We start from the raw sequence: 12772 nt of genomic DNA, 5'->3' as shown, positions 1-12772 counted from the left end.
CTGAGCCGTCAAAAGGTCAGTGATGCATTTGAGGTCTTCTAATGGGGGCTGTACAATTCTAAGGCCCCCCACCCTGAAAGGGATTTGGTGATGAAGTAGGTCCTCGATGGATTGGACATGCCAGTTGTGGGGGAGGATAGGAAATGAAGGCTGGAAGCACCATTAGAACTGGAAGACGTCATCGAGGCGGGGAAGGCGCCTGACCTGATGGATTCCTGGCGGACGTCTACAAAAAATTTGCGACAAGACTAGCCCCGCACCTGTGGGAGATGTTCACGGACCTGCATTCGAGGGGCCCACTGCCGCCTATGCGAGCACAAGCCTCAATCTTGCTGATACCCAAAAAGGACAAAGACCCAACAGAATGCGGGTCCTACAGACCCATTTTGCTACTCAATGTCACTGTCTGTGTGGAGTTTGCATGTTCTTCCCGTGTCTGCGTGGGTCGCACCCCCACAACCCAAAGATGTGCAGGGTAGGTGGATTGACCACGCTAAATTGCCCCTTAAATGGAAGAAAATAATTGGGTACTCAAAATTTATTAAAAATAAGATACAGGCAAATTAAAAATTTCCTACGTAGGGAAACAAAGACATTCCCAACAATCGCTGTTAGAGGACCTACTGGACACGGATAACTTAAGAGGGAAACTGCGGGGTCCTGTTTGAGCGACGACTGGGAAAGGCACGAGACGAGAGAAAAATGGGACGAAGACCTCGGGTTTGAAATAGGGCGTGGACTCTGGAGCGAAGCACTGTACAGGGTCAACTCTACCTGCACATGCGCAAGGCCTAATGCAGCTGAAAGTGGTGCACAGAGTCCACTTAACCAGAACCCGAATGAGCAGGTTCTTCCTGGAGGTGGAGGATAAATGTGCACGGGTGCCAGGGAGGCGCCTGGCAAACCACACCCACATGTTCTGGTCATGCCCCAGACTTGTCGGGTTCTGGACAGCCTGCTCCGAGGCGATGTCCAAGGTTGTGGGAATGAGGGTGGAGCCATGCCCAAAAGTTGCAGTCTTCGGGGTATAGGAACAGCCAGAACTCTTTATGGGGAGGAGGGCCGATGCCTTTTCCTTTGCCTCCCTAATCGCTTGCCAAAGAATCCTGCTTGGCTGGTGATCGGCAGCACCACCCAAAGCTTGTGGACTGGCTGTCCGACCTAGCAAAATTTTTCCAAATAGAGAAAATCAAATTCACCATCCGGGTGTCGGAAAAGGGCTTCCAGAAACGCATTCGCCAACCTGTTCCAAGACCCGTTTGTAGCCAGCAGCCAATAAGCCAGGTTTGATGAAGCAACCAACAAAAAGACACACCAGATAGCAAGAAGGGGAGGGGGACCTGGGAGAGAGGGGGAGGGTGATTAGGAGGCCAAGTCAAAGCTGGGCACTTGTTAAAAAAAAAAATGTGAATTTTAATCGATGCATATAGTTTCTGTGTATTTTCATTTTTGTTTCCTCTAAAAAGAAAAACCCTAATAAAAACATTTAAAAAAAACTTTGGCCCAAACAGTCTATTTCTTCGTTCTTTGCATTTCTTCACGCTTTAAATAAAACTGTTATTGCATCGCACCGCTGCTGCAGAGGTTTGGGTGATCGATGAGCAGAGGATGCCAGGAGTAAAGGGTCAAATCACTCACCTGTTTCTTCCATGTGCTAAAATCAAAATATATTTCATAAAGCATTCAAACGTTACGTGTGCCTGTTCTTATTTTGGTACAAATCCACACTGGACAAAGGAGTGGCAAAAAAGGGATTGAAAATGGTGGTGGGGGTGGGGAGAAAAAGCATTAATCATGTCTGTAAATTGTGGTTTCTTTTGCTTGCAGTTAGTTATTAATGCCGCTTTGGGTTTTGATACCTTCGTCGTGATGAGGCATGGTCTGAAAAAGCCCAAACAGGAGTCTGGAGAACCAGCTGCTGTTGCTGCCGCCACCAATTCCACCGTGGCAGGGTCTTCACTCTTCTCAAACATTCCAGGCCACAAACTGGGCTGCTACTTCTGCAATGATGTTGTCGCACCAGGAGATGTAAGTTGTGTGTGAAAAGTTATCTCCACCATAGTTGGGAATAAGAAGGAAGAGTGAGAGTAGAAAATTTAAACTGTATTTGTTCTGCTTTGAGCCACTTGCATCTTTAGATATCTTAGTTGTTCGTCGTCCATTAGACCTTTTTGTGGCACTATATTGATTGAATAGGCAAAACTTTCAAAACTAAAATGATGCACAACATTTTCAGCGAATATGTAACACTATATATGTGTATGTAACTGTACAAGACTTTGCTCTTTGAGAGCAAGTCATTGAAGGTGTATCTCTCTTTTCAAAATTGGAACTAGCTCATGATACGGATTCTCATTTGTACTGAAGAGAGAGTTTGAGTAATGCAAAAACACATACGCTATATGCAATGTTGTCGAATGATTGAGGTAACTGAAGAACAGGGGGTATGAAGCCTTGTTCTATATTTCCTTCAGCAGCTTCATAATCCATTATAACAAAAATTGAATTGTTATTAACTTTATTTCACTTCTAGATTATTGTTTTGTCAGGAGCTCTAAATTATATCGGGAATAAGTACACCTGGATAGAAAAAGTTTTAAGTTCAGTTCTGTTGATGACTTTAGAATTGATTCATTACAAGGTAGAGTTCAAAGAATTGCAACGAGAAATGGACCCATGGTTGAAAGATTAGAGACTGTTTGATACCTAGGAAGATGAGCAGCTTTGGCTGATTTACAGACGTTGTATAGAATTCACAAAAATATAAAGCCCAGAGACTTCAATAATGTGCAAAAGGTTCACTTTCAGGGAAAGCATATAGTGATGGCTACATTAATTGGTATTTTCAAGATGTAAAAACACTCCAAAGTAAACTTTGATTTATTTCCATGAAGTTATTCTAATATTTCATGGGATTCTTGATTTTCTTTAAAATATTTGCAAGAATTGTTTTACTTCACGGAAATGTAGGAATGGAGTAGGCACTTCAGCCCAGTTCCGCTGTTCAGCGAGATCGTGGCTGGCCTGTGAGCTAACTCCACCTGCCCACCTTTGCCCGATATCCCTCAATAGAACCAAAGGATTACTACAGTTCGGAAGGAGGCCATTCAGCCCATTGCGTCTGCACCGATCCTCTGAAAGAGCACCTATCTAGGCCCACTCCCCCGTCCTATCCCCGTCACTCCACCTAACTTACACATCGTTGGACACCAAGGGGCTATTGAGCATGGCCAATCCACCTAACCTGAATATCTTCGGACTGTGGGGGGAAAAAACCCACGCAGACACGGGGAGAAAGTGAAAACTCCACATAGTTACCCAAGGCCAGATTTGAACCTGGGTCCGTGGCACTGTGAGGCAGCAGTGCTGGGCGCTGTGAGGCAGCAGTGCTGGGCGCTGTGCCACCTTGCTGCCCCAATACCTTTGATTAACGAAAATCTCAGATTTAAAAGTGCGAACCGATCTCGATTCAATTGCCATTTGCCAAAAGAAGTTTCAGACTTTTGCAACCCTTCATGATGCATAGACATTTACAGCACAGAAGTCGTGCCCACACAGGTCAACAAAGATCTGACTACGCTAATCCCATTTTACAGCACTTGGCCCATAGGAGGTTACGGCAGAGCAAGTGAATATCTAAATACTTCTTAAATGCTGCAAACGTTTCTCACTCAACCACTCTTTCAGGCAGTGAGTTCCAGACTCCAACCACCCTCTGGTTGAAAATGTTTCTCCCAAGACCCCTTTTGGCCTCCTAACTCTTAGCTTAAATCCATGTCCCCTGGTTATTGAGTCCTCTACTAATGGGAAAAGTGCCTTCCTATCCACACTATTTATGCCCCTCAGGATCTTGTACACTTCTATCAGGTCCCCTCTCAACCTTCGCTGCTCCAAGGAAAACCGCCCCAGCTTATCCAATCTTTCCTCATAGCTCAAACTGTCCAGCCCAGTCAGGGTCCTGGTAAATCTCCTCCACACCCTCTCCAGTGCAATCACTTCCTTTCTAAAATGTGGTGACCATGTGTGTGGAAATGTTTCCTAATTTCATTCCCAATGAAACTGGCTCCAATTTTTAGACAATAGTCCTTAGTCCTCGACTTCCCAATCAGCAAAATGTTGCTTCCCATCTACCCTGCCTGTTCCCTTCATAACTTGAAAACTCTAACAAATGTTCCCCTTAGTGTTCTAAATTCCAGGAATACAACACCAGTTTGTAACCTCCCCTGGTAATCAAATCGTTGAAGTCCAGTATCATTCTGATCAGCCTACACTGCACTCCAACCAAGGCCAAGATATCTTCCTACGGTGTGGTACCCAGAGCTGCTCACAGTACTCCCGGCATGGTTTAAACAGTGGTTTGGGCATTGTTGCAGGATAACGTCTGCCCTTTTTAGTCTTGGTCCTTGGGCACAAAGGCCAACATTCCATTCCAAAGCATTGTGGTGAATTCTAACACTACCTGAACATTATGTTGTTGCCTTGGATCGAATCCTTCCCGCTGCCCTGCCACTACACCAGCCAATTCCCAGCCCTAACCCACCACCGATACAAAGACTCCCTTGCCTTGAGGATCAGACCATTCCCCACCAGGCTCAAAGCAGCTGCAGATCCATTACCTGGAGCTATGGCCTCCTGTGTGGTCATTGCCTGAAAAGAAAGCAAGCCTGTCACTTAGGCCGACTTTGAGATGTTAATCCTGGCTTACTTTGTGTGGAATCAAAACTCCACAACACATGAGGAAACTGAAACTTCTTGGTGTCCTGTCCAAAGCACTTCACTCTGCTTCCTGCTTTCTCTCTCCACCCCCCCTTGCGTAACCCACCTCGTCAAGGTCAGGGCCGTTATATCCATATGATTGAACCCAAATGGTATAGGCAGGCTATTCAACAATGTGGAGTAAAAGGAGGAGTTTAATCATGTTCTGCCTTGCACTCTGCCCACTATTTTAACCAGCAGAGTCACACCATACATAGCACTTGCTATGATCCCAGTTGATATTATAACTTGAGCGAAGATCCCAGATTGTAACCTTGGCTCAATAGACAGGGAACGTTTACTTTTTTTTTAAAGAATGGAGGATCAGATTAGTTGTAACAACAACAAAAAAATTTATTAAACATGGAACGTTGGATTATTATATAATACCCCTCCACTCTCTTCCCCCCCCCCCACCCCCACCCCAACCCTCCCCCTTAGCTGAACAGTTACACACAGGTTTTAGGATTATCACGGATTAAGTACATCTTCATCTACAATGGTCCTACTCACAGAAAGTCCCTTTTAAGCACACAAGATGACTGTGGGCAAATATACTCTCTGCTCTGAACCCAAGTTCGTGTCTGGATTTTCCCTCAGAATCACCCCAGATGATTGTCTTGTGTGCCTTTCTAAATGCCACCCCCAAAAACACACTTTAAAATCTTCTCTCATAATTATACTATCACTTAACGGTTTGCATTCTGAAATCCAGACCAGGGGCGAAATTCTCCCGAAACGGCGCGATGACCGCCGACTGGCACCCAAAACGGCGCCAATCAGACGGGCATCGCGCCGCCCCAAAGGTGCGGAATGCTCCGCATCTTTGGGGGCCGAGCTCCATCATTGAGAGGCTAGGCCGACGCCGGAGGAATTTCCGCCCCGCCAGCTGGCGGAAACGGCCTTTGTTGCCCCGCCAGCTGGCGCGGAAATGACATGTCGGGGCGGCGCATGCGCGGGAGCGTCAGCGGCCGGTGACAGTTTCCCACGCATGCGCAGTGGAGGGAGTCTCTTCCGCCTCCACCATGGTGGAGACCGTGGCGGAGGCGGAAGAGAAAGAGTGCCCCCACGGCACAGGCCCGCCCGCGGATCGGCGGGCCCCGATCGCGGGCCAGGCCACCGTGGGGTCAGATCGCCCCGCGCCCCCCCCAGGACCCCGGAGTCCGCCCGCGCCGCCTTGTCCCGCCGGTAAATAGGTGCTTTAATTTACGCCGGCGGGACAGGCAATTTAGCGGCGGGACTTCGGCCCATCCACGCCGGAGAATCGAGCGAGGGGGGCCGCCAATCGGCGCGGCGCAATTCCCGCCCCCCGCCGAATCTCCGGTGCCGGAGACTTCGGCAACCGGCGGGGGCGGGATTCACGGCAGCCCCCGGCGATTCTCCGACCCGGCGGGGGGTCGGAGAATGACACCCCAGGTTTTACAAATGATACTTTTAAACAAAGCTTCCGCTCCACTTTTAAATGTTAATCCAGACCAGGACTTTACACCAACCCTTTCTGATTTCTTCGTCTTGACTGCTGTGCAAATTGCTCACAATTGCTTTAACTCTTGATTCCAAGACTGTATTAAAATGAAATCAAAATGTTTCATCCACCTCTTAAGTCTGCTGTCCCACTATAAATCTAGTTACTGTAATTGTCTCTAACTCAGAACACTTTGTTTACTCTTCCTTGAATTCTTCTGAACAATACCTTGGTCTCTATTCTCTTAACTTCAGGTGCCTTAAACATTCTTTGTGTCCCAATTCCCTGGTTATCTGGATTCTTGCTCCTTGGGAAGCTCGCATCTTTGGAACCCCCTTGTCCCGTCCAGCTTCTCCTGGCAGAGTTGGGAACTGTTCTCTCCCCAGTGTCCTGTCTCCAACTGCCCGCAAATTCAGCTAAAACTTAAACGCTTCTCTACATTACAAAGCCCCAGTTGCTGTGCAACACCCACATGCTTACACCTTTTATATATTCTTCACACCGTAGTCCCTCTTAAGCACAATGGAAACACAATTGGAACTTTACCAATTCCCACACCTTTATCCAGCATGAATCTAACTACAGATTGTACCCTTCCAGGTGCAGAAATATTAAATTAAACCCACTTAAAACTATACCTTATTCCTAATGTTTACCAATACAAATGTAAATCCCTTAAAACTACCTTTATTTGTCTAATGCACTCAAAGGCATCATGTAGGGAACAGGAAGTCAGTAGATAGATTTCTGCTCTCCAGAAGTTATTCTGGACCCATTGATCTGGTCAGGAAGAATTTGTTTTTTAAAAAAAATAAGTAGGCATTAATGGTCCAACATATTAGGAATCTGGTGCATGTACCGTCGGAAAGTAAGATGTGGGTTTGTGCCTGTGGCCAAACATGCCGTTTCTGACCGCGGACAGGTCACTGATGGGAGGCCGAGGCGGTCCCAACAAAGAAAAATGATTAGTGGTGATACTCAGTCATTCTTTGACACTTCCCCAGGGTCAGTGGTAAAGTAACTGGTGAATTTCCTACCCTCTGGAGAATGATGCATGGGACTGGAAGGAAGGGGAGTCTTTTTTTCCTTCAAACTTAGTGTAAAAATAAAACCTTGGTGCTCCTGCAAGGGTGACATCATGAGCATTGTCAGATAGCATTGTTTACTGTGTTTTCTATCAGTCAACCAGAGACCGCACTCTGGACCAGCAGTGCACTGTGAGTCGTCCTGGTTTGGCCATGATAGCTGGAGCGCTCGCTGTCGAATTGATGGTTTCTATACTGCAACATGCTGAGGGGTAAGCTGGCATTTTGGTGGAAGCTGGAATATTCCATTTTTAACAAAGTGTCTTTGTAATTGACGAGCTAGACCAACAGACTGTGAAATAGTTATTAAACCTGATGTTATCTGTTTCTCTTCACGTTAAATGTTGAATTGAGCTGCAGATGATTCAGTTACAATGTGTGATCACATCTGGTTACATTTCCTTGCGTTAGTTGAGGGATATCCAGAGATGTTACTGTTTCGAGTCTGGATGCCTCTTTGACAAAGCGTCTACACCTGCAGCACCTAACCTCACTCTTATCCATTCTCTATTCCCTTTATTTCTCATTTCAAACTTCTCCGAGACGGCTTCAGCTGCGACTTGTGGCAAAGAACCATTATTTTTAAATCTCTCCTTCCATTCTTCAGAACGTGCTTTTTTCATTGCCTTTTCACCGGCCAATGGAAGCAATCTGTCACAATTTACCTTGTTATAACCCTTCATAATCTTGGAGGTCAATGTCGGGTCACCCCTCAACTCCACTCCAGTGAAAACAGCCCAGCTATTCAAGTCTCTCTTCGCTGCTGTAATTCCACATTCCTGGTAATTCCCTGAAGGATATATACTGTAGCTTTGCCATTGCTTTTATATCCTTTTAGCAATAGGGGTCTCAAAACTACACAATGCTCCAACTGTGACACAACAAAGACCATTTACAGGTTCAACATTACTCCCTTTCTTCTGCAATTATAGTCAAGATAGTGAACTAAGAAATGTGTTCCTTTTTTATTCATGACCATACTCGCTGTTGCTGTCACATTGAAGTCTGGTTACTTCCTAGCTATGAGGACACATTCCCTATCCTTATTGTTACATATATTCAACAAAATTTGAGTTTGTCCCCATAGTTCCTATGTTAATAATTTCCACTAGTTTTCTGTACAATTTGCAGTTAGATTACATCCACAATTTTCATACTTGTTACCTATTTTTTTTTTCTGCATGAGAAAGCTTATAGGTAATAGTCTTATTGGTGCCATCTATTGACTTTGCAGTGGGTATGCAGTAGCCAGCAGCAGTGATGACCGACTGAATGAGCCTCCGACATCTCTTGGACTTGTCCCCCATCAGGTGAGTAATCTTGCAACCTACCGTTTTGACACAGTATGTTGGGGCAGGCGTCTTATGCCATCTTTTGCAACAACGGGCTTTTGTGGAAACTTCATCTATTTTTTCTTTTTTAAATGCAGTTTCATTTTTGATGGCTCAAAAGAGTTGCGAGGCATAGCGTGCATTTTAAGCCCAATTGCTGAACCATTGCCAATCCAGGATGGCCGTCGATGCCCATCTGCACACTTGTCCACACGTGCAGAAAACCATTGACGGATTTTGTCCTTCCAAACTTGGCTTTTGTTAGTGGCTATTCTTAACAAATAAAACACCATTGTAAATTCATGAGGCATGATCAATGAAATGAGTGGAGAACTGCAGTCACACAGATAAGAAATCAAAATCTAAATGGGTTCCCACAGAGACTAGCTTTAGTGTAGATTAATGCTATTCCAGCCTGTTAAACATCCCACAACATTACACACCTTTATGCTGCGGATTGTTCATCAGTCTGCTCCGCACTCCCAATTGCCTGATGTAATTGTCCAGCAGTGAAACAAGAGAAAGGGCAAAATATAGAAGGCATGACCTATAAATGGAAAGTGTTGGGACAGAATGACCAGATCCTGCAGCATTTGTGGAGAAGCCTGGGTTAACGGGTCAGAGCACTGCACCACGTCTAGAACTGAAAGGTAAATCCTCATTTCTTCACCAGTTCCTTGCAGTTTATTTTCCTTTATTTATTACCTGGCTGCTCCACATTCCACCACTACCAATGATGCCATGTGTAAAGATTTCAACTGCTTGTGCCCCATGTTAGCAAGTGCAAACTTATGAAGTGATCTGTATTAGTTAACAGGCTCAGGAGTAGGCAATTCACTCCCTTGAGCATGTTCCATTGTTCAGTTATGTCATGGCTGATCGGCACCTGAGTTCCATTTGTCCATTTCTGACCCTCGATACCCTTTCTGGTCTATCGACTTCAGCCTTGTTAACTTCAGTTGGCTCAATAACAGAATTCTTTAACCAGTTACAGATTTCCACCAGCCTTTGTGCGGAAAAGTGCTCCCTGATTTTATTTCTGAATATCCTACCTCTAATTTAAGATTACACCCTCCTGTTCTAGATCCACCACCAGAGGAAATAATTGATCTAACCTCTTCTCATAGTTTAACTCTTCCGGCCCTGACTAATGTGCACTGAGGCTCTGTGTCCAAAGCTGAACAAAGTACTCTGGAATGAGTCCAACTAAGGTTCGTGGCAACAGAAACATCACTTCCTCCTACTGGCGGACCTCGGACTTGCGCCACAGTTGGTTCCTAAAATCCACATTGTCAGTCGAAACCGATTTTCTCACAGAAACAATAGTATAAATGGGGGATCGGTTCCGGAACCAAGGCCGGAAGTCACTTGTGGGGTGCCTGGCGGTGTTAAGTGTTCTCAATTCTTTCCCTGTCAAGTTGCTGAGGCGATTATTGGTGCCTGCAGACCTCAGCGCAAGTTGGTGTGGGGGATATAATGAAGCCATTCAATCACTGTCAGTTGCCTGTTTAACATTGAACCTCTGCGAGTCTGGGCGCATATTAAATACAACAAAGTGTATTAATGCACAAAAATTACAATTATGCCAAAAAAGACTTAACAGAATAAAACGCTCATTTCCAACCTAATAACGACAGTTCGCGTGTCCAGGCACAGAACATCAATGCTCACGTATGAACATGTTGGCATGGTGCCGTAAAGTCAAAATGTCAATTTACAAATATTGTAATTGCTGTTCGTCTTAACTTGAACGCCGTAAAGTCGAGGACAGCCTGTATCTGTACTCAAGCCCCCTTGAGTTAAAGGTGATTCCATTACCCTTTTTGATTTTTTAAAAATACGCCTGTGCACTACCTTTTAGTGACTTATGTACCTGGATATCTAAATTTGTTTCCTCCTGTTCAGTCCTTGACGCTTCACCGTGTGACGACATTTTTTGATTTGTCTTTCTTGGATCCAAAGTGAACAATCTGGCACTTCTCACGTATGAAGGCCGTCTGCCACAGCTTTGACCCTTCTTTGTCCCTTCATACACAACTCACTTGTGACTGCTAACTTGGCGTCATCTGCTAACTTTGATCTATTAATCTTCATTAATACATCCAAGCCCTTAGTAAAACACTGAAGCCCCAGCCCAAACGCCAGGAACACTATTGCTGCCAATCAGCACACAACCTGTTTATTCCTATTCTCCGTCCTCCTGCTCACAACTAATTATCAGCCCATGTCGCAAAGTTGCCTCCAATTCCTCGCGCTGTCTTCGTTAATCTCTTGTGTGGAATCTCATCAAATGCCTTCTGAAAGTCCATTTACACAACATCCATAAGATGTTCCTGTGTCGATCTTAATACTGACATCCCCAAAAAACTAGAATGGTAAGACATGCCGTCCTTTCACAGATCCCACATTCTCTTTGATCAGGTTAGACTTCACCGAATGATTACAGCCCAGAAGGTGGCCATTCGGTCCATCATGTCTGTGCTGACTTTCCAAATGTTCGGTCACTCTGTCCCTGCTGATAGATCCTTGTAACACCTCCATGTTGACTTGACAGGCTGTAATAAACAGGAATATAATTGTGCTTCAGCAGCATTTTATACTGTCCGGTAACTTGTTTGTGGTTCTCTGCCTTTCAGAGTTGACTTCCCCAGTTTTTTAATTGTTCAAAGGAAATTATAAATACTAATTTTTAGTGCTGGTTTCTCGGGTATTCCTCCCCGGATCCCAGAAATTTTGCAATGTTCTTTCCATCCCACTTTTGAGAGCCTTACTTTGGGAGATATGTCAAAGCCATGGAGGTCGTGCAGCAGCATTTTACCGAGGCGATACCATTTACATTTTAAAATCTGCATTTTGCAGCCTGGGGGAGTTCACCAAGACGTGGGGTGCAATCCGTACAATTTGACCTGTATTCCTGACATTGCTGCTTGCCAGTCGAATAATATCTACCCTACAATATTTAACAGACGAATATAATAGTTAAAAGAGATTAAAGAACAGATGGAGGTTCTGACAAATGGTGGGGGGGGGGGGGGGAGGCGGGGACATATCCAAGAGTACAGTTTTATGATTTTTTTTTTAACGATGTGACATCCCCATTGAAATGTTGTCTCCTTTTCCTCCAGCTTTCTAAATGGTCTTTCAATGCACTCATGGGCCGAATGGACTCCTTCTGCACTGTAAATTCTATGATAACCATTGTAGCCGAGATACGTGCTGGATAGGCAGGCTTCCATCAATACAACTCTGCAACCTGCCACCACAAAATCCACTACAGTGTTAAGAGGCGATTCCTCCTTTCAGCCTTTTCTCTGATGGGAAGCAATTGTCCGCCACTGTGTTCCTATGGCAACTGGTTGAAATCGGAGACTCGTCATGTGTATAATTATGGGCATGTACCCAACTCCCTCTGCTCTGTGGCACGGTGTGATGGTGATTGACCTTGTTATGCTGCTAAACGGCTGGACGGAAGCTCTTCCAGCCAGGTGTGACCAGAGCTAAAAGTCAAAGAAGAAAATAATTCACAGATAAACAGAGGGTTATTGATGTTCTTGGCCAAAGCCTGCCCAACTCCCTTCCCTTGTTTTTGATTTTCAGTTCATGAAAATGACCCTCGGCACTAATAAATGTTATTTTGTTATTAATTAATTTTTTTATAGTTTAGTGTTCTGCTATCGCTCAGTTATGTGTTGAAACAGCATGATCATTGAAAATTATTGGGGGTGGGGGGGGGGGGGGTGGGTACGGGATTGGGTCTGATGGTAGTAACAGTTCATGATGCCAGGTGGTGCCATAATCAAACAGATATATTTGTCGCAGGCAGAGTCAAAAAGCAGTCAGTTCCCCCTGAGGAAACAAAAATGGTTTCATTCACTGCATTCATTACAGTTTCTTGAAGTTAAAAATGTAATTCTGGTCATGCATTATGCACCACAATTATTGCTGAGGTGAATGCAGAATTAGAATTTGATTGTGGGATATAAATCTCACACTGCCCACCAGACTCTGCACAAACCAACTTACTGGCATCTGCAGTAGCTATTTTTAAATGAGGAGATAAGTGGCGGATTCGGTTCAATGTTCAAAAGAAAACGTTATACATTCGGCGCGATTTAACCGAGTCCCATGTCGGGCGG

At 44.9% G+C, this 12772-nt stretch overlaps 1 protein-coding gene across 1 annotated transcript in view; it reads left to right on the top strand.

The window, feature by feature from the left end:
• The window catches only part of atg7 (ATG7 autophagy related 7 homolog (S. cerevisiae)), a 190483-nt gene that overhangs the window by 76041 nt on the left and 101670 nt on the right, over positions 1-12772 (top strand). The window contains exons 13-15 of the mRNA XM_072472593.1: positions 1828-2028; positions 7402-7517; positions 8540-8615. Of these exons, the coding sequence (XP_072328694.1) occupies positions 1828-2028; positions 7402-7517; positions 8540-8615 (393 nt within the window). The remainder of the gene's footprint in view (positions 1-1827; positions 2029-7401; positions 7518-8539; positions 8616-12772) is intronic.

Source organism: Scyliorhinus torazame, chromosome 13, assembly GCF_047496885.1.
Source record: "Scyliorhinus torazame isolate Kashiwa2021f chromosome 13, sScyTor2.1, whole genome shotgun sequence".
In the NCBI taxonomy this organism is placed as follows: Eukaryota; Metazoa; Chordata; class Chondrichthyes; order Carcharhiniformes; family Scyliorhinidae; genus Scyliorhinus; species Scyliorhinus torazame.
This window is presented reverse-complemented; position numbering and strand designations above follow the sequence as displayed.